At 40.1% G+C, this 25,119-nt stretch overlaps 1 protein-coding gene across 4 annotated transcripts in view; it reads left to right on the forward strand.

Annotated features, from left to right (window-relative positions):
- Window positions 1-25,119, forward strand: part of DHRSX (dehydrogenase/reductase X-linked) — a 200,881-nt gene that overhangs the window by 166,275 nt on the left and 9,487 nt on the right. For all 4 annotated transcript variants that reach the window (XM_057373583.1, XM_057373581.1, XM_057373585.1 and 1 more), the window contains one exon: window positions 5,257-5,464. In XM_057373583.1, coding sequence (XP_057229566.1) covers window positions 5,257-5,464 — 208 coding nt within the window. The remainder of the gene's footprint in view (window positions 1-5,256; window positions 5,465-25,119) is intronic.

Genomic DNA, 25,119 nt, shown 5'->3' on the forward strand with positions numbered 1-25,119 from the left:
CTATCAAAACTTGAAAAATCTTGTGCTGCATTCCCTGAAGAAAGAAAATTTAAGACTGTGAAAGCTTCATGAGTGTTTAATAATAGACTTTTATAGTCTTGACTAAGCAATGGTGATGATGTATTGCAAGATTAATGCATAAATCATTAGGAAGCTTTAGTCACTTTAATACAGCAAGTCCATGTTTTGCTTAATTCTCTGATTCATCCTAAGGCATATATTGAAATTTTGTGTGGCCTTTCATTAAAAACCCCAGCATGTCAGCCACGTTTTGCATCACTTGTCTTTTAATGGAGCACATAGCAGCTGGGCTTTCTGCAGTTTGATCTTGGTGCACTCTGCCCTCCAGGCAAATTAGCACACTGCAAATCGGGGAGCACGGTGAYGGCTGAAAGGAGGGTGACAATTGTGAGAGACAATTGTGAAAGAGGTCCACATCAGGAACGGTTCAGTGCTAGTGCTGGCTGGGCTAAACTGGGCTGTGTGCCTGTCAGGATGGTCAGAAGGCCACTGAGCCTTTTGCTGAGCAGGATGTGGTGGGGAAGGGAGARGGTGCTGTCAGCCAGTCCATAATATCAGTTACACATACCCTCAACGCAAAAGGAGATGTTAATGAGAGTGGAAAGGCTGAGAGCAGCAAGAGAGCCCGTGCACAGGAGGGGTGAAGGGAGTGGGCTGTGCTGAGCAGCAATTTGCTGTCCCCTGTTACTCAGTGSGTGCCCTGACCTCACTTAATGCTCTTTGCTAAACATGGGATCATTGGATGTAAGTGGGAGACCACTGCAGAACACAGACCAGCTAAAGCCAGCCTTGTTTTGAGGAGAAACACGAGTAAGACTGGTTGCCAAGGGGGGTGCTTAACACAGACCCAGTTTTCAAACTGGGATAGCAGCTGAGTCCATATTTAAACACTTAATTAACCACTGCAGGYTTCAGTTTGAAATTTGGCTTCTCATTACAGTTTGAAAATGCATTCCATGGAGAGACTGCCGCTGGAGACAGTACCATGGAGATAAGTGGTAAAATCAGCTTCTGGTGGAAAAAAAAAAAAAAAAAAAAAAAAAAAAAAAAAAAAAAAAAAAAAAAAAAAAAAAAAAAGGAAAAAAAAAATCAGCAAACCTCAAGGTGCTCACTCCAGAACTGAATACCTACTTATTTTGTTCTGGCAAAACAATCCTTTTCATTTTTCCTCCCTAAATTTTCTAATAGTAATTCAAACCTGATGCCTATGTTGCAAAAAATGTTAAGTCAAAAGTAAGAACTTCTGCTAAAAATTAATTGGACACAAAATGCAGAACCTGCCTTATCCTGATCCTTTATTCATCAGCATAGAATCAATAAAACATTATTTTCAAAGAAAGGAGAAGGTCTTGAACGTTGCTGCTCTCCTGGCCAGATTTCAAAGCAGTGAATTAAATTCTGCCTGCCTTAAYTCCTGCACTTTTCATTTGGTGAGTTGTGCACTGCCCGGTTTTATCAGCACTGACTCAGCARAACGCTGTGGAGGGGCATCCCCTGGGGAATGCTGCTGTTTTCTGCAYCAGCCCCACTCAGATGAGTGGGGGAACATGAACTTCTCCAAGCTACTGGTGCCAGGCAAGCCTGTGCAAAAGAGAAGCAAGGTCTTGGTGGGCAGAAGCTCAGTAGGAAAGCATGGCATGACTGGTCAGCACCCTCATATCCCTCTGGGAGCTGGGAGCTGCCAGTCTTTYGCCTGGCTGGTTGCCTGCTTAGGAGGCAGAGTTTCTGTGCTTGAGACTGTGCCTGCCTGGCTGTGAAGCATCGATACCCTCTGTCCTCAAAGCAGCAAAGGTCTGAGTGTCACAGGAGCCTTTTGTGCACTGTTCTGCTAGCACACATTGCTGGCAAACATTGGTTTGATTTCAGAAAGATTTCAGAACCTTCAGAAAATGTGGAAATGCATAATGTCAATATTGTTTTATGTAGTAAGAAATTATACTTTTATTCATTGTAAAAAATGTGCATACAGAACATAAAGTGCTAAGGGAGGCTAGATTTAGATGCATAGGCTTTCAAGCTAGATAATTCCATGTGAAAGAGGAATACATTTTATGGTTTTAAAATGAAAGAGGGTAGATTTAGATTGGACAAAAAGAAAATACAATTATGAGTATGGTGAGGCACAGAAACAGGTTGTCCAGAGAAAGTGCTCATGACCCATCCATTCAAAGTCAAGTTGAATGGGATTTTGAGCAATCTTGTCAAGTGGAAAGATGATTCTTCTTATGGTAGGGATGTGGGACTAGGTGATCTTTAAACTTCCAAGCCAAACCTCTCTGTGATTCTACAGGTGTGTGCATGGGAAACGGAATCATGGTGCAAGTGCAAGTGCCCATGTGGTCCTATTTTTCTGATCCATAAAGTCAAGACTGGATGTAATGAAGACAAATAGCCAGTGCTGATTTATTTTTCATAGTGGCATTTAAACAACATGATTCCAGTAAAATGGGGTTTCACAAACAAAACAGTTGTTCAATGGAAATCCTTGTCTGTTCTATGTCACGTTATTCCTCTGTCTTATGTAGTACATTGATATCAGATTCCTGGAAAACAAAAAACACACACACACACAGAAGCTGGGAATAGAGAAGGTAATCATTGCAGGGGTTCTGCCAAAAGTTTTTTGCTCTGTGCATCCAATTTTATATTCTTCATATCTGTAGTATGTTACTGAAATCTGATTTCCTGGCTGCTTTGCAGATCATTTGCATCTCTGCCCTGTGATATAAAAGGCTTCCTCATTGATTGGGGAGCTTTTTATATCTTCTCAGCACTCATGTTTCTCTGACATAGATATCTATGCAAGCTTTTGGGAACCCAGCCCTTGTAGTTCATGCTTCATTGCCACAAGGTAAGTCACAACAGCACTCACACAAAATGTGGGCATGGGGACTCATGGGCAGCACTCACCATCCTCCTGCCTGGCTGCTGAAGGCTACTGAAGGCCAGACAAGACCCAGGCAGAACGAGTCACAGTAGCCCTCAGCTCTGCTTCCCTGCCAGCCGCTTGCCAGACGGGATCACTCTGATGCAGCTSGGGAAGCTTGTCCCGTGCCCCAGCCTGTTCAGGGGGAATGCTGGTGCTGATGGAGGAGTGCCAGGGTTTGCTGCCAGCTGGCTGCCGGAGGTGGTGAGGGATGATGATTCCTCCCATGGGTAGTGTGAGCTCTGCCCTGCATGCTGTGCCCAGGGGAGCCTGCAGCGGCTGAGGATCTGGTCCTTCGAGTTACAGGGGTTGGAATATGCATGAAGCATAAGGTGACACTTTGAATGTCTCAGATCCGAGCATGGACGTTACTGAATTTAAAATGTAACTGCAATTTCCTGACTAATGCCAAGTCACTTTTGTATTCATGCWGTGATTGTTCTGTTTTCTTTAAACAGCCCATTTTGCCCAAAGATGCAGGTGATATCTTTATGATAATGAAGATTCATTATCCAGCACATTATAGCTGAGGCCGTTGGCTGGCGCAAGGGCCACCTACGATCAGCTGTCCTTTTTGCTTCTCAATTTATATCATGCTTTTGTAGTTTGGTTTTGATTTGTTTRAACAAGAATAGAATTAAGGTAGGGAAAAAAAAAGAAAAGAGATGCACTAGAGGTTCTATACTGTTGTCCTTTACTTCCTGTATCTAAGCTGTGTTATGCTCTGAGGTATCTCTGAGTTTCTGAGTCCTTTCAGATAGGACTGCAGTTAAATTGCTTCAGAAACCTTACACCTCTGCTGAGAGTCAGCCTGTTTCCTGACATCCAGAGCTTTCTATGGTGAAGTGCACAGGATATTATAAATAAGATATTCAGCAAGAAAGAGATAACAAAATGAACTCATATGTTTGCTATTCATTCAGAATGATAAACTTGCACATAGTCACAGAAATCACAGGTGGGCTTTCCAGCAGAGTAGGAACATCCCTGGCCCAGGCATTTTTGCACTAAGGGTGAAGTTTTAGATGATGGAGCTATAGCTGTGACCACCACAGAGACAGGATAATATCTAGGGGGGAAGGAGGGAATGAGGAAAGAGAGTCTTGTTCCTGGGTGGGTGCCCCTCTATCCTCTTTCAYCAGCAGGTTAGGGTCCTGCTGCCCCACAAACCCTAAGCCCTGAGTCTACATGGGCAGCATTTGGACCATCACTTCCCCAGGCTTTGGCAGAGGCAGAACAKATGGGGACCGGAGCAGTGTCACTGTTCCCAGGAGCCTGTTGCTTTAGGCTCCTGCCTGCTTTGCCTGTGAGCTGTCTGGACTGCCACCATCTACCTTTGGTTCTGCTAAACACAAAAAAGGTTAGATGAGAGGCTGGAGTAATTACAGGAGTGAATTGTTATGGCATAGGGATTTGTGGAAGTGGTGCTGAGGGCCCAGTCAGGAAGAGCATTTTAAGCGACATACCTGCTAATTTGCCTGAAACTTGCCTGCTTATTAAAAGAAAAAAACCTAAAAAGTACCGCTGCCTGCATGCAATGAAACCCAACTAATCAGCAGTTCCTAGAATGCTTGAGCTTGACTTGAAAGAAAGGCAGATTGGACATCCAGATGAGACAGGTGCACAGGAGTTTCACGAAGTAATGTTTTGCTCTAACTCCCAGAATTTGTGTGCCTTTATCTTACCTGTTTGGCACAGTCCCTGCGAGCCATCTATGCTTTAAAGGCGTAACTGTGGTTACACTTGCAGCTGCTTTCCTTGGCCCATCTTTTTATTCATCTTTTATCTGTGCACACTCTGGTGTGTGACCAGGGCAGCTGCAATGGTACCTTACTCATCTGTACTGTTCCCAAMACAGGGCCCTTCAACTAGCAGGTACTGGTGCAATAGAAATAGTAATAACCAGGAGCAGTATGATCAGACATGGATTTATTAGGTGGGACTGGGGTATGTATATTTGGAATGAGCAGAGTGAAAGAGGGGAGAGAAGTTTGARGGCCTCTAGGTGATGGTAGCCTGGAGATTGATGCTGCAGCATTTCTAATTTAAAGAGTTTGACATAGAGATCCTGGCAGGTATTGTGTAATTTTATTTTAATATTTTTCCCTGCTATAAATAAGACTTGGTGATGGAATAATCACCAGAACCTGAGTAAACATCATGCCTGCCAGTGATAAGCTGTTTCTTCTGACGACTCARTGTGTATCTCGATATCACAAAATGTGGTACATTTTATGTTTGTGCAATTCTGTTTTTCCTTCTGGCTATTTTTACACGCATCCCCCTCTCTTTTTCTCTCCTGTGTACAGATGTTCGTATTCACCCCATGGAGCCTATGCCCAAAGCAAACTTGCCCTTGTGTTATTTACCTATCGACTACAGCATCTTCTGACTGCAAATGGAAGCCATGTGACTGCTAATGTAGTAGACCCTGGAGTAGTGAATACTGAGCTCTACAAGCATGTCTTTTGGGTTGTGAAAGTGGTCAAATGGATGACAGCCTGGCTGCTTTTCAAGGTATGCTGTTTTAAAAATAATTTTGTTGCTGTGYCCCTGCCCTGTGAAAGCTGCAGTTGACCTGGAGCTGAAGGAGCTTCAGAGTTTATAATAGTGTGTGGTATTTATTGCATTTCTCTGTGCTGATCAGATGWACCAAATCAATAAAGACAGGCTTTCCAGCAAACATTTATTTTAAATGGAAGCAGAAAGCTGCCACAGTAGGCAAGAGGAACGCCTTTCTGGTTATCTCTGTCCTGATCGATCCACGTGATTCTGTGCGTGCATGGGGCAGGGAATCATCCTAACATGGAGCCAGAATATGCAAAGTGTTCCTCAGAAATGACTTGTACATTCTCCTAATGAGAAGAAGGCATGATCTGGCATGGTCTACATGTACACAATGTTTTACAGAGAAGAGGGCAAAAGGAAGAAGGAAATTGTACAGAAATAGTAGGAGGTRGCTGTGTGCGTCCAGATGCTCGTGCTAAGGGAGGTGGGATAATTTTCAATTAGATTTTTCATCCTTACACAAACTTGTAATTTTACTTGACATTTTATTATCTGATCCTGATCTGCATTAGGAAACATRAAGTTGTTTAATAACACTGATTCAGAAGTGGGGCAGACCCAGGTATGAGTAATGTTTTGTAGGGGTGTAAGTAGATTAATCTGAAATCAGTTTAGCTGTGTAGGTGCAATCTCCTCATGTGCACAAGCCTTAGAAGAGCTTGTGCTGAGAAAAKGTACTGCTCATAGCTCTTTCAGAAAGCAGTTTCAGATTAAGTAAATGGAACCTGATTCCATTAGAGAAAATTAAATGTCCTAATTAAAATGAAGTATTTTGCATCAAGGAGCATGTCCCACAAAGCAAATTAATTTTAAACTTTGATATGGAAATATCAGTAGCTTTCATTTTAGAAATGAAACTGGAGGCTGGTAGAGTGACTGTAAAATAAGATGCAAACAAATAAACCCATATTCAAAAWAAGTAGTATCTTCTGAGTGCACCTTGAATATTGCAATAAAATTGTAATAAGAATGCTCATAATGTGCAATGCATTCTTAAAGAAGCAGACTGTAGCTTTGCCAAACCATCTAAATTAAACTTGTTTTGCCTCTTGTGATTGCCATTTTAAATCAGTCKTGGGTGGTGGTGTTTTATAATTGGACTTACTTCACCTTGCTAATATAACAGTTTCACGWAGACATTTAGGTTGTGCTCAGCATTTCCTCTGCAGAGACAAAATTCTGACAAAATTCCCACGTCTGAGAGTGAATTTTGAGTCTCTTGTTGTTTACAGTGCTCAATCCCACCCAGTTTTATTGATGTGCCCAGGAGACATTTTTGTATTATACTGATGATGTTTACACACTGAATTGGATGACATTGAACACTTAAAATGATTTATCACAAGAGGGATTTGCATTCTTACAACCCTGATAGTCCTGCCATGGAGAGTTCCCGATCACTTCCTTCTATTTTGGATGAAATACTGTTCAAAAGAAATTTTGCCTTGAAATAGGTGGTAGACAGACTGATCTGCATGGAAGAGCAATATCTGTGGTATTGAAAAAGCAAATGTATTGATTGCTTTTTGAGTCAGAATAAGCTCAGGTTTGGATAACTGAATGCGTCAGTTATCGAGGTTGAGATTTTCACTTTTTTGTRTAACACTCCATTTGTTTTTTCCAATAGCCAGAGGAGAGGCAAATTCTTACTTTCTCTCTTCCCATCCTCCCTTAGACTTCTGAATTACAGCTCCAACTTCTACYCTCTGCTTATGGATTATTGTTTAGGATATATCTATGTGCTTAGGAGCGCTTCATCCCAGAGGTGTGCCCTGTTTGGCATCACAAACAGGCAATGTTTAGCTCTACAGCAAACTCGCATTAAAAGCCTGCCTGAAATTTTTAATAGTGCTCTATGGAGGGCCATAGTACTCAGAATTCAAGCCTGTGTGAGTTTTGTGTTGGTCTCGTGCATTAGGGTAAATTTCCCCTGAGAAAAGTGAGAAAGCAAGTACGAGAAAACTCAGTTGTCTGCTAATATTAGCTGATAGTTGGAAGTATGGATTTTTTTCTCCCCTGGAATTTCGTTCCTGAGCGCACTTATATAAATCTTCCTTCCAGGATTATGGCAGTAATGCAGCGAAAATGAGGTGATATCTCTCTAATAATATTGACTTAACTAACTATTATCACTCTGAAGTATTCCAGAGTGGTTTCCAAACGTGTGCAGGAAATTGSTTCACCCACTGCAACATGGCACTCGTGAGAGCCAGCACAGCCCACKGAGCTTCGGCAAGGACATTCATCACATCTCACTCCCTCAGGAGAGAGTCAGCATCTTGTTTGATTTAATTCCAAAATATTGTGCCAGAGCCCCCAGTACCTTCAAACRCATTTCTGCCAGCACTGGTCCCAGTTGCATTCAAGTCAAATATCTCCCAGGGATGCAGCCTGGCCCCTACCTTTGCTGGACTGCTCGAGTTTGAGGCAGCTCAGTGTGGCAGACAAGGCTGCCAGCTCAACACCCGCCTTGGAGCTGCCTYGAGATGTTTAGGTACTTAAACAAATAGACCTACAGTCTTCTAAATAGGACATGATGCATATGCATAATTTACTCAAAGTATTAACAGCTTGCGTTTCTTAAAACYGCAAAACCTCTCCTAGTCTTTATACGTGGCTCAGAAAAATCTTGGCCAGATCAGTTTGGTGTTTTTTTCGCTCCCCCAAAAGTTGCAGTGAGAGGCATTCCTGTAGAAATAGGACAGACCAAACGAAAGGTTTTGGTGACAGTCATAAAATTTGTGAAATTGATGCCTRCCTGTTAGAAGTGATGGCTTCATTTTTTGTCAGCTTGATTCTTAGATGAGTTATTGTCTGCTGTAGTACTCTGATTTTGCACTTTGCAAATGTTTTTTCTGTATTTTTCATAAACTTGGACTTCACCTGTCACACAAGATAGAAATTCTGTTTATTCCTCAAAAAAAAAAAAAATTCTTTCCCTATGACTTCTTGGTAAATAAAGCCTGATGAGCTGACACAGTTGTCTGCAGAATGCAGTGAAGTATGTTATCCCTTAATAATTCTTAACATAAATTGATCTTTTTGAGGAGATAAACTCCAAACTAGTAAGCACTAACTAATTAATGCAATAGTAATAACCTAAAAAGTCATTTACTGAGCATCAAATTTCAATTTAGCTAAATGTGCAACGCACCAGCTTCAGTGTTGGGTACCATGCAAGCTGGAAGCCAGGAAGTACCATTTGCCTCTCAAGTATTTCTGCATCTGCAGCAGATACTGAATATTCATTCTTAAGCCAGATGGTCTCTGCTTGTGATACAATTAAAATGCCTTAGAGAAAAACAAAAAAGTTGACTCTCATTAACGTCCGATAACAGGAACTGTTCTGCTTTGTATGACTTCATTATGGCATCAGAGTAGAGACATTTCCCACATAGCAATGTTATAAAGTTCCCCAAAACCTTGTTTATGACAAGCTTGGTGAACATGTCATTATCAGATGTGGAGTACTTGGTCCTTTCAGCAGCCTCAGATTGGTATTTAGGAAGGCATTGTGGAAGGAAGGCTTTGCATCAGATCCTGTCTCAGCTGTCATTTCCAAAGATGCAGTGCCACTTAAGTGATTATTGACTGACAAACTGAAAATGAGTAGGATTACTGACCCTGCCAGCCTGTAAAAATGAAGGGAAAGGCTTCAGGAACATGGGCTAGATAGACATCAGCCAATAGAAACTAATTCGTTTCCTTCACTTTGTCAAAATGGGCTTAACTTCAGAGTAATTTTCCTATAGCATTTTTTAAAAAATGCTTCCAGTCTGTGAGCATGTCTAAAACACAGGATCTAAAGGACTTGGATTCATCATTCATGCCAGAGGACACAGCCAYGCAGTCTTACTGCAGCATTTCTTATTCAAACTGTCCCCTTGGCACTGCGAATGTAGTACATTTATTTCATCCTCCCCCCAGGTGTCAGAAGACAAACACATCAGCACACAATAACAGCAGCTGTAGAGAATGAGAGTAATTAAATCYCACAGCTGAAAGCAACAATTCATCAGCATCAACATCTCTTGTGCATGGGAATGTGTGGTCCTCACATAAAGCTAATCTGGGCCTTTCTCACAAAATGAAAAATTGCAGAAACGTGTAATTTGCAGTTAATTTTTACAAAAGATTTTTCTGGTCAAAAACATAGAGAAGAAAACAGTCTACTTAAATCCAGTAACTCTGGTCTTTCACCAGATACCATTTTTATACAGATACACACTGGTGCAGGGATTGAAGCTTTCAGAGACATAGCTGGTCTTTTTTCCCATCCAATAAATATTTTGTTATTTTTACAGCCATAGAATGATTCTATGGGGAAAAATGGAGAGACCAGCCCGAGAAGGCTAATGAATAATCTACTATTAAATTCCCAAATCCTGGTGATCTATTTTTTCTTCTTGATTGTGAACTCCTGGACTTGGTTAGGCATCCAAGTCCTGCCAGTTGTGGGGCATGTGGATAGAGCTTGGCTGTTTTATTTATTGTAGGTGCTGAGCACAGAGCCCTTTGGGTCTGTTTGAAGTCAGATCAAACCCCTGTAAGGCAGGCTGGCCCTCACTGCACACATAAATGGCTTTGCACTCTGATCTCCACGGAACCTCTGGTTCCCCTGCAACCCAAGATATCACTATTTTTCTGCCTGTTTTCTAAGGTCTAAGTAGTTAAAATATTTATTTTAAGAGAAATGTTGAGAGTTGTCACAGTGTTTTGACAGCAAGAAAATGAAGGATTTTTGTTGCTTTTATGGCGTGCAAAGGGGTTTACAATTGCTGCCCAGGACAGCACAAAATGAGTGGGATTTGGTCACAGTGCAACACAGGGAGTTAAGGATGTTAAAGTTCTTGTTTATAACTCCTATTTGGAGCAGCTGCTGGTGTGATTTATCCCCAAGCCACACCCAAGCTTCCTCTTGGGGAGTGCCGTGCAGTTGAAACAGGCCAAAACATAGCCATGGAGCAAGTGAAAAGTGAAGCAGTGTGCACAGAAATCCATCTCAAGTCTTGTCGTGCAGTTTTAGTCGCTTGATTAAAAGAAGAGAAGCATCCCTTCTTTTTTTTTTTTTTTTTTTTTTTTTCCCTTTAGACAGTGTGAAATTGAAGATTGTCTTCCATCTTTCAAAATTGTTCACAGGACAGGAAAACTGCCTCCATGTCTTATATTGCCTGCAGGATTGACCCTTTTTAGCTCAGGAAACAGTCTAGAGAAACAGAGGTTAAAGCTACGCTATGCAGTATGTGAAAACCCATGCTTGCCCTGTGTGAAATTGTTTTGGACTGGAAAGCAACTGAAATGTCAGAAGCTGTGTGTCTTGCTGTGTAARAAAGGGTTTATCCCTAACTCTGGTGTSKTAGAGGWWTGCTGATCTAMCCTGACAACCCAGGSAGATTATTTCATTTKATGTGAAACCATTTAAATTTGTGTCTAAAAGAGTGAAAAAAAATAGTCTCTCCATTGCTGTGCTGGAGAAAGAGTAAGCAAACAGTTAAGAAATTGTGAAAATATATGAGCCTAACCAGTGTTRGCACATCAGCACCTATCATCCTGTAATCAGTAACTGGTTTCATATTCAGAAACCACAGAGTTAGTTAGGAAAGACATTTTCCATCAATCAATCTATTCCTTGYGGTACTTTCCTAAGTATTTGATTAATACATTTGTGTGGTAATCTATTCCCAGCTGAACTTGTTGAAAATGGAGAAAACACAAYGGGGAGGATAATTTGCTGTGGATCAAACACTCGTCAAGGAATCTGGACTGATTCCTCTYAGTTTAAAAGGTYYCCTTTATGTCTGTAATGTAAAGGTSTCAAAAAAGRGGCTGAAAGATTAGGSAATCAGAGAATTTTGAAATTTYAACTAGACCATATGCACMATCTTTTAAATTAGRGGTTATAACATCACACTACTCAAATTCTTCCTCAGGCAGAGGAAGAATTAATCRGAGAAGTTCTAAGTCAATCAAAATGTGCTTAAAATCCTGTTTTCTTCTGGTCAGACAGAGTAACACTATTGGAAATCTGAACCCACTAGCAGCAGAATACAGAGCAGCCATTAATCTTTCTCATCAGCATATCTCAGAGACAGAATAATGAGAGAGGAAACAACCCCAGCCCCAATGAAATGRCCCATTCAGCAAGGGTAGGAACACGAGTTGCAGGCAGTTTCTGTCTTTCTTGTGAATGAGTTGTAAAATGGAGTAAAGGAAAAAGACCACTGTCTTCCCTTGGAAAATCCTCCAAATGGGCGTATGGATGAGCAGCAGTTTGAAATTAAAATAAGAAGATGCAGTAAGTTGTGGGGAGTGCATATTCAAGTATATTTTATATATATGTATAGTCATGTATTTGTATAATCATATTTCTATATATATATACATACATATACATATATTCATATATATATGAATGCATGTATATTATATATATATGGCCTATCTAAATTTATTATTGTTTTTCTGTTTTTGAGTTATGTGTCCTCAACAAAACAATGTGGTTAAAATTTGTATTGCAAAGCCCCATCACTTAAAAAGCCTACTGACTAAAGAAAAAAAAAATAGGAGGTTTTGGAGATCTACAGGCCCTCCTTTAACCCCTCTCTGATTATGAGTCTGTTACTTACCAGAAAGTGAAGGAGACTGGAAAACCTTTCAGGGTGAAGTAAGGAAATTCTTCCATGAACAACATAGGCACATTTTTAGTGGCTATCCTGAGTTTTYAAAGATTGACATAAAATGTCAAGYTCTACCAAGAAGCTGAAAACATCCYCTTTTCTAGASAWCCAAGRCATTCCTGGRARTCACCTCTGACAGGTCACCTCGTTCATTAATGTCCGCAATAGCAATGCCTGCATCAGAGGTATGATTTCCTCATGGTCACTGCTACTACTGGACCTGTCCTATCCTAAGATGAATATCTACAGCTGGACAGCTGAATTAAGTCTTTCAAGTGCCAGTTTATCCCTGTGAATGGCAGAGGGGTCCTTTGGGGACTAGCTCAGCTGTAGACATCTGTGCTATATAAAGGTATAAATTTAGTTAAGATGAATCTTTTCCAAAGGTACATAATGTTTACTTTCTGGGTTTTTGGTTAAATCCTGAAGACAGCAGGACATTAGATGTTCATGGGAGCGAAGAGGAACTGTAGATGTGTGTTCTTAAACCTGGGGCACAAGTAATCTGCTGTCCAGCTGGTTTTGCAAATGGCAGCTCCAAGGTATTAGACCATTTACTGTAAAAGTGGGAAATGTGCTCGTGGGCAGCTACAGATGAGGAAATCCCAGTTACTTGTGAAATGTATTTCTCATATATGTTTATGATCTATTGTGTGCCTTCACTACGGCAGCCACGGGTGAGGAAATCCCAGTTACTTATGAAATGTGTTTCTCACCTGTGTTTACAATTCACAGTGTGCCTCCACAGTTTATCGCACAGATATCGCTGTGCATTTACGTGTGTACTCCCTGTATGTATCTATAATAGCCTATTTATAATTTATAATAATGTTTGTAACAAGGGAGAGCCATGGGAAGCAAGCATCATCCACTATTTGGGAATGAACTGGAAACAGCAAACACATTTCTTTAATGTAACAGGGTCATCCACCRCCCAATTTGTGAGAACTTTCAATTGAGAAGTCATATGAATTACTCTGGCTTTAGTAATGACTGTAATGACTATGATTGCAAGCCACAAACACAACTTCTGTGTTGCATTTTAGAAAGTACTGTGATACTGCAAATGTAGTTCATGAGGTTCTTTTTGTTCTCATTATGTTGTGAGCTAAATACTTAGCTCACAAGGATTTGGTGGATTTCAGTAGGTAACCATGAAAAAGGAATTTAGTTTAGTGCCTCTAGCCCCCATTTTTTTCTAAAGGAACCTTGTCCTAGATGTGGCACAAACAYATAATTGATACAATCTCTCAAGAGCTAGTGGTTTGTGCACATTATTGCGTATTTAAACATTCTCTTTAAATTGTGTCTGTGAGTCTCTTCAGGGCAAATGACACCTGTGTGRTGCCATTTCAGTGCTGGGGACAGGGGAAGTAACCACAGGGGTTACGTTTCCACAGGCCAGACACTCTGCAGGAAATACAGAACATGTGAAGAACAGGATTTGGATGAAACMAGAGCAATGTGCAATAAAACAAGAATGAACTTGGACAGCTTACCACAGATGGGATTTATWGTGGTATTTATTTGGCCCCATCGTGCTGACCTACTTTTCTGTCGCTGGAATAAGGAGGAGGTTTTGCTGCTGGTCCTAAGCTCAGGCATGGTCTGAACAAATGAGTTGCTCCCCATGTCTCTTAATTACTCCTCAAAGTCTTGGAGCTAGCCACCACCAACTTATAAGCTTAACTTACTGCCTTATCAATATGTTACCCAATTTAGYGTGTCTGTTGCTTTTTGAATGAATAGCAGGGGCCAGAGTTGGTGCCCTGTGCCTGGCAGCCCCGTGTTCCCAGGGCTTTGCTGTGAGAGGTGCTGTGCACCCCAGCTGTGTCACATCCCCACAGCCAGCAGCACTGTGCTGAGCCTCGCTGTGTCTCAGGAAGAGACTTAGCCACTATTGTTGCCTGCCAGCTTCAAGATGCAAAATTCAGTCCTCCACAGTCTGCCACTTGTCGTATACGATTCCAAGATGACTAAAAATGTAGAAAGAGAAAAGCTGTCTTGTTGTTTTCGGAGCTCAGAGTGTTGAAAATAAACTTATACAGACTGTGAGTATATTTGRGTGCCTCCCACCTGGAGTGCTGCATCCAGTTCCTGGCTCCCCAGCACAGGAATCACATTGAGCTGTTGGAGCAAGTTCAGAGGAAGGACACYAAGATGATTAAATGGAGGGAGCATGTCTCCTGCGAGCAAAGGCAAAGAGAATTTGGGCAGTTCAGTCTGGAAAAGAGAAGGCTTTGTGGTGGCCAAATTGCAGCCTTCCAGTACTTGAAGGGAGCCTRCAAGAAAGACAGAGAGGGGCTTTTTTCACAAGGACATATAGTGACAGGACAAGGGGAAATGGCTTCATATTGAAAGAGTACATTAGATTACATATTATGAAAAATTCTTTACTGTGAGGATGGTGAAGAGCTGGAACAGATTGCCCAGYGAAATTGTGAGGATGCCTCRTCCCTGGAAGTGYTCAAGGCCARGCTGAATGGGCTCTGCACAACCTYRTCTAGTGGAAGGTGTCTCTGCCCATGGAAGCTGGGTTGGAACCAGGTGATCTTCCAATCCAAACCATTCTGTGATTCTAATAATTATGTAGGAATTAAACTATGGGGCAGCATACCTGTATTTTCAGTCAGGGCTGTACACTGTCCAGTTTCAAAGGCTATTTTTATGACTGCCCAAGCTGTGAATGTTGCTTGGCAATTTCTCAGAGAGGAGTTCAATTATCACAACTCTCATGCATCATGATCAGTAATGGCAAATTAGGTCCCCATTTTCCTTTGCACATGAAATGATGACTTCCATCATCATGAAGTTTGTGATACTTCATCAGTGGCTTTRTAAAAATGTGGCTGATCAAAACCTGCTAAACAAGTAAATAAGATCTGAACATAAAAGCATCCAAGTCTGAATCTTACTGCATACTCTTCTACCAAGGATTATCTGATTTGATTTCATATCCCCTGTGTGGATTGCTGTTCTTTTGTAAAGYGTGTAAAACATGTCTGATCCTGCTCCTTTGAGGTTCTCCTTGATCTGGGGCTGGCCTTTTATTTTTCTTGCCTGGTTTAGGTTTGTGGCACAAGTGTCCTATTTTATATGCCTGTTATCTCAGGAAGTGGATTAAGGCTGGCACAGATACACTGAACCCTAATCGCTTTAGAGGGCCTGCAAATCTCCAGAGGTAGTAAGTACTTCAAATGTTTATAATACTAGGTTCAGCTGATRTTGCTTGAAATCCATTCTAGAAGATCTGAAAGACAGGAACCAGGGCATTTTGCATAGGTTTTTTTTGGTGGCTTGTTTTGTTTGKTTTTTWAAAATATAATTACCCTATTAATATTATTTTACATACACTTATTGTTCAGTTTTAATTTTGGTGGGTTTTTTTCTCCTCATTGTGAGGCAAACTTCAAGAACTATTTTCACTGCAAAATATATGCATCACCCAATATCTTGGCTGTGCAACTTCTCCCATGTGTGTTTCAACCTTCTTGTTATAACTCTAGATTAAAGGCACATTGTCAGTGTCATTGTTTCCAGCTTTTTGAAAAAGTGATAAAATATGAAATGTGTTTGTGCTCAGGTACCTGGATTTGTCATCTCCAGGTCACTACACAGTGCTTTGCTCCGAGGAGCCAAGGGGATTATAAAGTACCTCCAGCGGTCAGAAGCGGCACTTGTGCATTTGATGAACAATCTGTCACACGCTCTCCTGGCTGGAAAGAAAGAATTTGCAATATTAGARTCATTAGGCTTTGTAGATGTGAGCAGGTACCATCCTGCTCAAGGATAGAATCAGTGCTGTCGCTGTTACAATAAAGACAGCACACCTTTTGTGAGCAGGTTTCAGTTTGACTCTGTAGAAGCTCTTGGCAATTTCTTCTTTTTGTTGTCAATTTATATCATGATATCTAGCAATAGTCTCTAATCAAATGGGAGTGAGAATGCTTTTAGGGAAACAATTTAGTCAAGACAAGGATGAATTAAAGTGAAGTGACTAAAAATGTATTTACTTTGAGAAACTGAGAAAAAAATAAGAAGAAATATGAAACTTATTTTTAATCTTTGGAATCGCACTACAAGAAAGGCTTCCACGGAATGGTAGCTATAAGAAAAGTGTTGTTTTTATGATAGAGTTTAAATGGGTTTTGGAGAAGATCAGCTGATAGGTTATCTGCAAAATTAGATCAGAGATGTCCCAAGAGGGCACATCTTGCTTCTATTGCAAGGCACTGTTCCTTCTGAACTCTTTTTGTATTTAGAATCTTTTTTTTTTCTTTTTTTTTTTTTTTTTTTTTTTTTTTTTTTTTTTTTTTTTTTTTTTTTTTTTTTTTTTTTTTTTTTTTTTTTTTTTTTTTTGCCTCAGGTTTACCTGTTTTGCTCCCATGTCAAAAAGAAAAAAATAAATACAGTATAAGGGGGCAAAAGTGATGATTTTCCAAGAAACATCCATTTTGATTTTGAACTTGTTGAGCACCTAGCAAATCCTCCTTTAGGAAAACCTTTGGTGAAGGTGTGCCATTTCTTGGGCTCACCTCCCTCCTTGCCTTTCTTGACAGTTCTTCCTGTYTCCTGCTGAGCTGTGTTGAGTTGTCCAACAGTCTAGTCCTTGCTCTTGGTTGCAGGTGAAAAGGGGAGATGACAGCTGTGGATCAGCCTGRAGAGCCTTTAGTGAAAATGAGATCTTTTATTGTTCTGGTCAAGAAATCTGTGCATGCTCTTAAAAAATAAAATAGCCAAGATAAATTGCAAAAGGAGCTGTAGAGATAATTGATGTAGCCCTGCAGTTGGTCTCTGACCTGGGTTACACCAGCTCTCTTCACAATTTGGTCCATGCTCAAGGGAGCCCTCCTGCAGAGAGGTTGGGCAACCAGGAGCCACAGTGTGACCCTTGGTTTAGATTTTTTATAAGGAAAGAAAGTTATTCTTATATATTCTTACATTCCTCTTTTGTGATGTCAGCTCTGCTTGACCTGAATTGGTGTTTTCACTGCTACTTGCCATATTTTTCTTACGGAGAAATTATATGCCTGTTTTAAAATTTAAAAAAATTTTTTTTTTGGTTGTATGACCTTTTTTATTTAAACCCTGATGTGATATTTCAGGGAGGATAAAAAAGAGTGCTTGATCTTTCTTGGGTGGGTCTTTCAGATCATGGCAATAGACCTGCAGCAAACTACTGGTTGTGGATCTATTATGAGAGCTAAAATGTGTCAATGCTCCAAATGACTGAGAAGACATTTGCCCCCTGATATGAGTGACTGTCTGGATTTCAAAATAAATCCTTTGGATTATACAGAAAATTTAAACTGTCAAGAAATAAACGGTGTGGTGAACTGAAACATAGGTCTCAAGATGCCCTCAATTTAGCTGTATTTCAGTAATCTCTCATTCACCTTTCATTGCTGTCAGCAGCCTGCAGGGTTTCTCTTATATTTATGATGGAAATATCTGTCAATGAATCATGTCACTGAGATGCRTGTGGTTTTGGCATTTCAAGGAATTATTAAACACTGCAAAGTTTCTCTGGCAAACACTGCATTGCTGGGTCATTTGTTACCAGGTATTTCTTCATGTAAATATTTTTCTTGAGTAAAAATTCTTTATTTTCATGTGTGGTAGGTGGAAGGTATTTTTGTTGAATAAGTGCATATAATTTCATCTAATGTTTTTCCATGTTTCCATGTCAACCTGTTTCCATAAAACTTTGGTTGACAGTAGCTATTTATTAACAGAATTTTGTAARTATTGCTACTGTTTCTTAAGCCCTATCACAGAAAAATAGGTGTATCTAAAATTCAGGAGACTGAAGTAACTCTCATGTTTTGGAGTCCCTTTGCTTAAATTTGTGGAGACCAGATAATGTTCATGTTGAAATATTACTTACTTTCAAGTATAGAACTTCTTAATATACMAAATTATGGGAATAAAATGTAATTTCCTTTTTATTCACATGTTAACCAAAAATGTAACCTGCTGTAGGCTTACAAGTTAAACAGGTATTACTAAGTAGTTTTCAATAATGTTCTTCCACTCTTAACCTTACTCATCTGCAGTACCTAAGAATTTTTAGTAAGGATAGATAAATAATCCTGGATATTTTGGAAAATTGCAAGATCCGTTCCATTTGGTCTGCTGTTTGTTAYTGTCACTGTAGATTATGGGTGAGAACATCTGCAATTGTTGTTCAGTTAATATACTTTTSAATTAAAAGAAAGAGCAGACCTGCAGAGCAGCTGGCAAGCGGTCGGTTAACCTCCATTGTGAGTGTTTAAAACACCTCTTCCRTGGGGCTTCTTCATGATGAAATACRTWGGGCTGGCTTTTCTGACAACTTGTGGAATGAGATCGATGATTGTAACCTTTTCTCTAAATTAAACTGAAAAACCAGGAGCCAGCAGGGCTGTATGCTCAGCRCGCTGGAAGAGCAGCTCTTTTCCTGCTCATCACCCCATAAATACATTTTTAATATTTATCTTTAAATTATGTGAATACGCTCTGGGCTATGGTCTCATCTCCATTTCATTGAGTGTACTTCATAATTTATAGTTTTGAAATAGTTATATTTGTACTTATTTAATGTAACAGCAGTTAGTTCCAGCCAGATTACTGTCTTGATTTTATTTCCTTTTCAACACAAAAGTAAGCTTTCTGAGTCTCTACTACTTGCAAATGATGTGTATGCTGAGAAAATTTTCAATCTTATTTTTTAATTTCTCATGYTTGCCAAAATAAAAGGGAAAAAAAAATACCTTGAGTGATCTCTTTGGAAATGAGTTTGTATTTTCAGAGGAGTTAAAGAGCAGACTTGGCTCGGGTATCTCTTTTYGCTTAGAGAAACATGTTATGTAAAGACGTGTACCTTAATGCTATTTTTTCTTCAGATCTCTCTGTGTGGTTATGTTTGTTGTTTGGTGCTCTTTTTCTCTGCTGTGGTCATCTTAGAATATTTGTAAATTCTTCATAATATTAATTTAGACTAGGAGAGGAATCTCCCTGATTTTTCAAGAGCCAAACAGCTTTTCCTCATTTTATTAGGTTAGTAATTAAAAAATACTGCTGTTTTCTTAAGCAGAACTGCAGCAAGACACTCAAAATATATTTCTAGTCGCAGCTGGGCATTTATTCTTTTGAAAATCTGTCTGTCCTATCAGGTGCTGATGGTAACTGGTGTCAGATGTTCGCGTAGCTGTGCTCTGATGGCAGGCATGATGTTGTTTCAGTTCATTTTCTAAGCAAGGACCAGATGTTTGTTCTGGGCTAAGCGGAAATGATTTTCAGTTAAAACCTCAAGTTAAGGAGCATCTTATCAGGCTGTAAACCAGCCATGTCTCAAGCCACATGTGGATCAAAAGAAAAATGTGAGAACCAGTGRTAATCATCTTCACTGCCCTGTACTTCTCGGGTATTCGTTTATGCAAGTGAAGAACAGATGGGCTGTTCTCTCCCCTGTGTTAACAGATGAGAATTCAGATTTGTACCCTGGGCTGTTCCATGCTTTTCCCTTGTTCCACACAGWGATAACAATAAAAACAAGGCAAAGGGCTATATTTAGAGAATTAGGCCAATAAGAATTCATTGGCTCCCTGCAGGAGCCAGTGATAAATCTGTCTCCTTGGGACACTTCAGTAAGCCCTGAGGCACACTCTGGCCACCTCACGTACTTCCAGTTGCTCTCAGCAGTAAACCTTTGCAGGCAGAAAAAGCAGCTGGGAAGACTTAGAAAATTTGAAGTCCAGCAGAGTTATACTGGATCTTTAAGAGGTGAGGTCTTGATCATTTTATGACAAAAAATGTCTTATGCAAGAGAGAGCTTTGGCTCCCATGGCTATGGCATTCCAGTAATAGTCATGGCACTGCTAGTAGCTGGACTTATTCATCAGAAGTCTAGATTTTACATTTTATTCTAGTTGCCATCAATATAACCTTTAATATATTCACAGTATAACAGGCAGGAAAAATTACACTGGGACTAAGGAACAAAGACAAATATTGCRAAGAAATTTTAAATAATGTGCAGATCTCTAGTGGGCATTGATTCATGTGYTTCATGGTATCAATAATTGTTTGTGAATTGCAGTAATTTTTTTCCTCTGAACAGAGTATTACTCCTGAAATACAGTCATTACCTATTGATTAGCTCTGTAGKCATTTTCATACATCAGTAATGCCAGCAAGAAAAATGAGTAACACTTATTTTACACCAATGTGTAAGATCTATGCATTGTTCATCAACAAGTGAAAGAAGTCTTTAAAATACTATTTTTCGTTGCAGAGACCACAATAGCATTCTCAGTAGTCATAAGTCTTAGGATAAATGGGAAAAGTCAAAAGGGTTCATTTGGGGTTTTAAGGTTTTGTTCTTTGTTTTTTTGTTTTTTTTTTGTTTTTTTTTTTTTTTTTTTTTTTTTTTTTTTTTTTTTTTTTTTTTTTTTTTTTTTTTTGTCAGGGCATTGTAAATGTTCTGCTTTATCAGGACAAGAGTGCTATAAGAAGGACATATTTGTCACTGTTTAGTGCTAATGTAATTTCCTATTTTCCCTACTGTGTGACTCTCCATTTAATCTCAATTGTCTGTAATGTGCTACTTTTTGATTAAACGATGAGACCTGAAATTCACCAAGGAGAAAATAATTAAAACTATTTGTTTCACAGACTGTCAGCAGCTATTAGGGAAATTAAGTGTATTTTTCCCTGAACCATGTAACCATGTTACAGAGTTTGCAAAGTTCACAATCAGTTGGAATCCTCTTTTATTRAATATAGATTTAAAAGCAAAGGTCAGTTATGGTTTGGACACTAAAGARTTTATGCAGTTGATAAAATACAAACATTTAGATTATTTTTATATTAAAAAGTGTGCTGCTTGGAAATTCTTGCTTTTAGACTGTGGCACCCTTATAGCCACAACAGCTCAGCAGATGTGCAGAGTAAAGCAGACTTTGCAGCTTGTTCCCCCAGCTTCAGGAGTGTCCCAAACCCTGGCAAGGGCCAAGGAACATCAGGGATTGTGGCTGATGCTGGTGGCCAGGGACTGGCTGCACTTGCAATCCTTTACTGCAGCCCCACACATCTAACAGTATACCATTCTGTCACACCACTCCTTTGCTGCAAAGAGGAGCCTTGTTTGCTGATCTGCTTTAGGGGCTCGGCACTGCTTTTGCACCCACCGGTTCTCCTGAATTGTCAGATTTGGCTGGGTCAATGTACTGACAAGGTTTAACCTACTATTTCCCTCTCCTTTTTCTATGATGAAAAAGCTTGGGCTTGCTCCTTTGTTTGCACCACAGATGGTAAAAACCATCTACCCCAAGAGCTCATGCTTTGAAGTCTGCTTTTTACTGCTTTTTGGTTTCTGAAAGTGCTCGGTGACGTGGCTGGGTGATCTGAGGAGGGCAAGTGTTGGTGCTGCCCTGGGACACCCTCCTGCCCTGATCCCCTTCTCACATGGCATATGGGCTGCAAAAAGGGATCTGAGCCAGTGGCATGTCGATGTAGCAGCCACTCTCAGTGAGTCTGCAGTGAGGGCCTGGCAAGAGGYATTTAGGAATTCTTGGAGAAAAGGGAATAAAAAGGCATAGGGACCATCAGTGAGATTGTTRTGGGGCACGATGAAAAGGCAGGTGGAGAAATGGATGAAAGTTTTGTCTGCAGACATGCTTTGCATACCACATAGAGCAACAGAACCTAATCTTGATTGGAACAATTCAATTCCACTGTGAAGTACGTGTTAAATAACAAAAGGCARCTGCAGAGCTGTGCAGACTTGCAGGTGAAGAGCAGAATTTTAAGCAAGYGGCTGTGCGGGCAGGAGAGGCAGAGGGGAGGGCTGGGATAGGCACTCAGCACTYGTGTTCAAGCTCTCAGCACACCTCAGCCTGTGCTTTTATGAGTTAAAAGCAGTTCCTTAAACCATAGCACTGCCCTGCATAATTCAGCTGGAATTTTTCCTGGGAAGAAGAAATTTAATCATCTGGAGCTTCATTGCTTGCAGAGTATCACCTCCAGTGAGCGAGTGAGTTGTGGGGGTGCTCTTTGATTGAACTGTCGATGCCAAAGGACATGTGTAGCAAAATGACATTACCAAACAGCGTGGTTCAATACGAGCTTCCTAAACAAAAGGGAATTATTTCAGCACCAGATGAATCACTAACATGTATTCATCAAACCACAAAACCTCACTGGATTTATTTCCCATCCTAAACAACTGTTCTAACCTTTATGTCAAAAAGCCCCATGAATTCCAGTGCAACAGGAWCTCTCTTGGGGAGCTTAATGAAAAGAAAAGGTTAATTCTTGCTGGTTTGCTTTGTCTGTTCATAGTTCTGCAAGCACAAATCTCTGGGCCATGGCTGTCTAAGCCCTGAACTAGTCCAGTATCAAAACCCCACTAAGAAACTGTGCAGAGACAGGAACTACCTGAAAATGAAATAAAAAGAATAAGAAAACTTAGAAAGTTAGAAAGAAARAAGAAGAAGGCTGTTGGGATTATTAACACATTGCCCCRCAACTTTTTTTTGTTGTTTGTTGKTWTTAYTTTTAATAACTTATTGGGGAAAGACTTTGGGTGTGAAAGGGATTTCTCCTTTCCAGTTTTTCATTGTCCTGTTTCAGTTATTGAGATTTGACCATTCACTATGGGTTTCATTTTTGGAACCTGAACCAATTCCTCCTGCAGCAAAGGCCAGGACAGTCAGCTTAGTCATTCACACAGGAACGGGGTCTGCCATGTCACATGTACAGCAATGTGACTCCTCTGCTATGACTTCTGTCATCCAGAAAAGGAAACAAGAACATGGCAAGAACCACATCTGTCACCAAATCCAGTGCTGTTCTTCCAATAATTACACATTCTTTTTTACTCCGTCTGCTACTTTAATGAAGGTTTACAAAAACCACTTGGAAATAAGCCTAGATATTAAATTTAACAACTTCACTGGATAGTCTGGGTCTTTCTACTTACCAGTAGTTAACAGTTTTAAGTGCATGCCGCTTTGATGATTTCCTTTATCTGTTCCACTGGTAAGACCTGACACTTGTTTTTCTTTTAGCTCCCCTGCAAATGAATAGCTCTATCACCTCTCCAGGAGCTTACATCTCCTATGCATTATGAGCATCAGCCTGCCCTTCTTTCAGACCATTTAGCTGATTAAATGTGAGGGGCTTAAACTCTTGAATAATTAATTCCAAGATGGAAGCTTTTTGCTTCTGTCTCAGACCTTGGGAAACATTTGCGTGGCTGAGYGTCTGCGTGTTTGCTCTCTCCATAACAAGCTCCACAGTTAAAGATATGATGCCTCACATCTTGTCTGACACAGTTTTAGAGACTAATCTCATTGAAATCAATGGCACTCTTTGGCTGTCTAAAGTTATACTCGTTCTTTGGGTCTCTTCTGAGTTAAAGCCATCAATAGATTCCTTTGCGAGCAGTAAAGAGCCCTGGGGTTGATTGATTTAAACAAARGGATTTAAGTTGCAGAGCTTAAATTCACTTTCAGTCTACACAACAAAAAACTTGATTTGAATAATCACATTCAGTCCTCCCTTGAATTTCCATTTTAAGTTATTTTGTAAAAAAACAGTTGATTCTGGTGGGTTGGTAAGCATTCAGACATGTCAATTTGCAACTGAATGTAGCCTTTGCTTTTAAATTTAGAAYTTCTCTTGAGTAACTGAGAAGATAAGCTGTATAGACAGCTCCATAATCGTATGGTTTCAGAATTTATCTGTTATTTTATGACTTTAGCAATTTGATAGAATTGTGRTAGAAAATGGGAAATGATAGTTCTGTTTACAAGATAACTTATTTTTTAACTTATTTTTACAAGCTGCTTCCTGAWAAAGTAGGATTTAATTAAAATGACGAGAACTGTAATTTTTCAAGGGTTTTATTACTTAAACAGAAAAGCCCTGAACTCCTTGGTCAAAATTGAGGATGTAAAACTTGTAATTACTAACTTAAACTAACTGATTCTGTTTACTATATCAATTAAAAAGATATTAGAAAATCAGAGCCACTCTCACCTAATCCTAGTCTTCCACTAAAAGAACTACAGAAAATAAGTTTAGTCTTCTTGTTTTCCATCTTTATGGTACCTTATTAGAGACAGACGTAAATTAAGCCTCTTGTTTATATCTTTTTCACTTATCATTCAAGATTAAATAATGAAACTGCCAGCAACCGGAATTATGTGAAACATGTTTCTAGAATAAGATTCCTTCCCTCCCCACCACTTTTATTTGTCTTCCAGTTTGGGCTTTCTCCCCTCAGTTTGGGAAATATTGTGAAGCTGTAATTTAAGCACAATAACGCTATAAAAACCAGAAACTCAGAGCAGCTGGGACATGGACAGTGTTAAATGGTTGTTCTGGTTTGGGCTGAGGTAGAATTAATTTCCTCCTTAGCAGCTGCTACAGTTTTGGATTCAGAATGAGAATAATATTGACAACACTGATGTAGCTGTCACTATGTGGTGCTTACGCTAAGCCAAGGATTTTTCAGTTTCCTCTGCTCCACAGTGAGAAGATGCACAAGAAGCCATGACATGGCCAGGACAGCTGACCCAAACTGCCCTCAGAGATGTTCCACACCATGGGACATCATGCTCARTGTATAAACTGGGGAGAGTTGGCCAGGGAACATTGATTGCTGCTCAGGGACTGAGTGGGCCACAGTCAGTGGGTAATGAGAAACTGTGGGTTTTATCTTTTTCTGATTTCCCCATCCCATTAAGGGATGGGAGGGGAGTAAGTGGCTTGGCTGCTGGCTGGGATTGAACCCTGTGTCCTTTTGGGTCCGTTTGTGCACTTCACTAGTTCTGGTCCTCATCTTTGGCAGTGCAGGCATATGGCCCTAGCAAGTCCTGGGGAAGAAATGTTCTCTGCACCCTCACACCTTCACCATCCTGATTTCAGCAGATGCCTCCA

This window comes from Malurus melanocephalus, unplaced genomic scaffold (genome assembly GCF_030028575.1).
Source record: "Malurus melanocephalus ecotype Western Australia unplaced genomic scaffold, MMel_1.1 scaffold_202, whole genome shotgun sequence".
In the NCBI taxonomy this organism is placed as follows: domain Eukaryota; kingdom Metazoa; phylum Chordata; class Aves; order Passeriformes; family Maluridae; genus Malurus; species Malurus melanocephalus.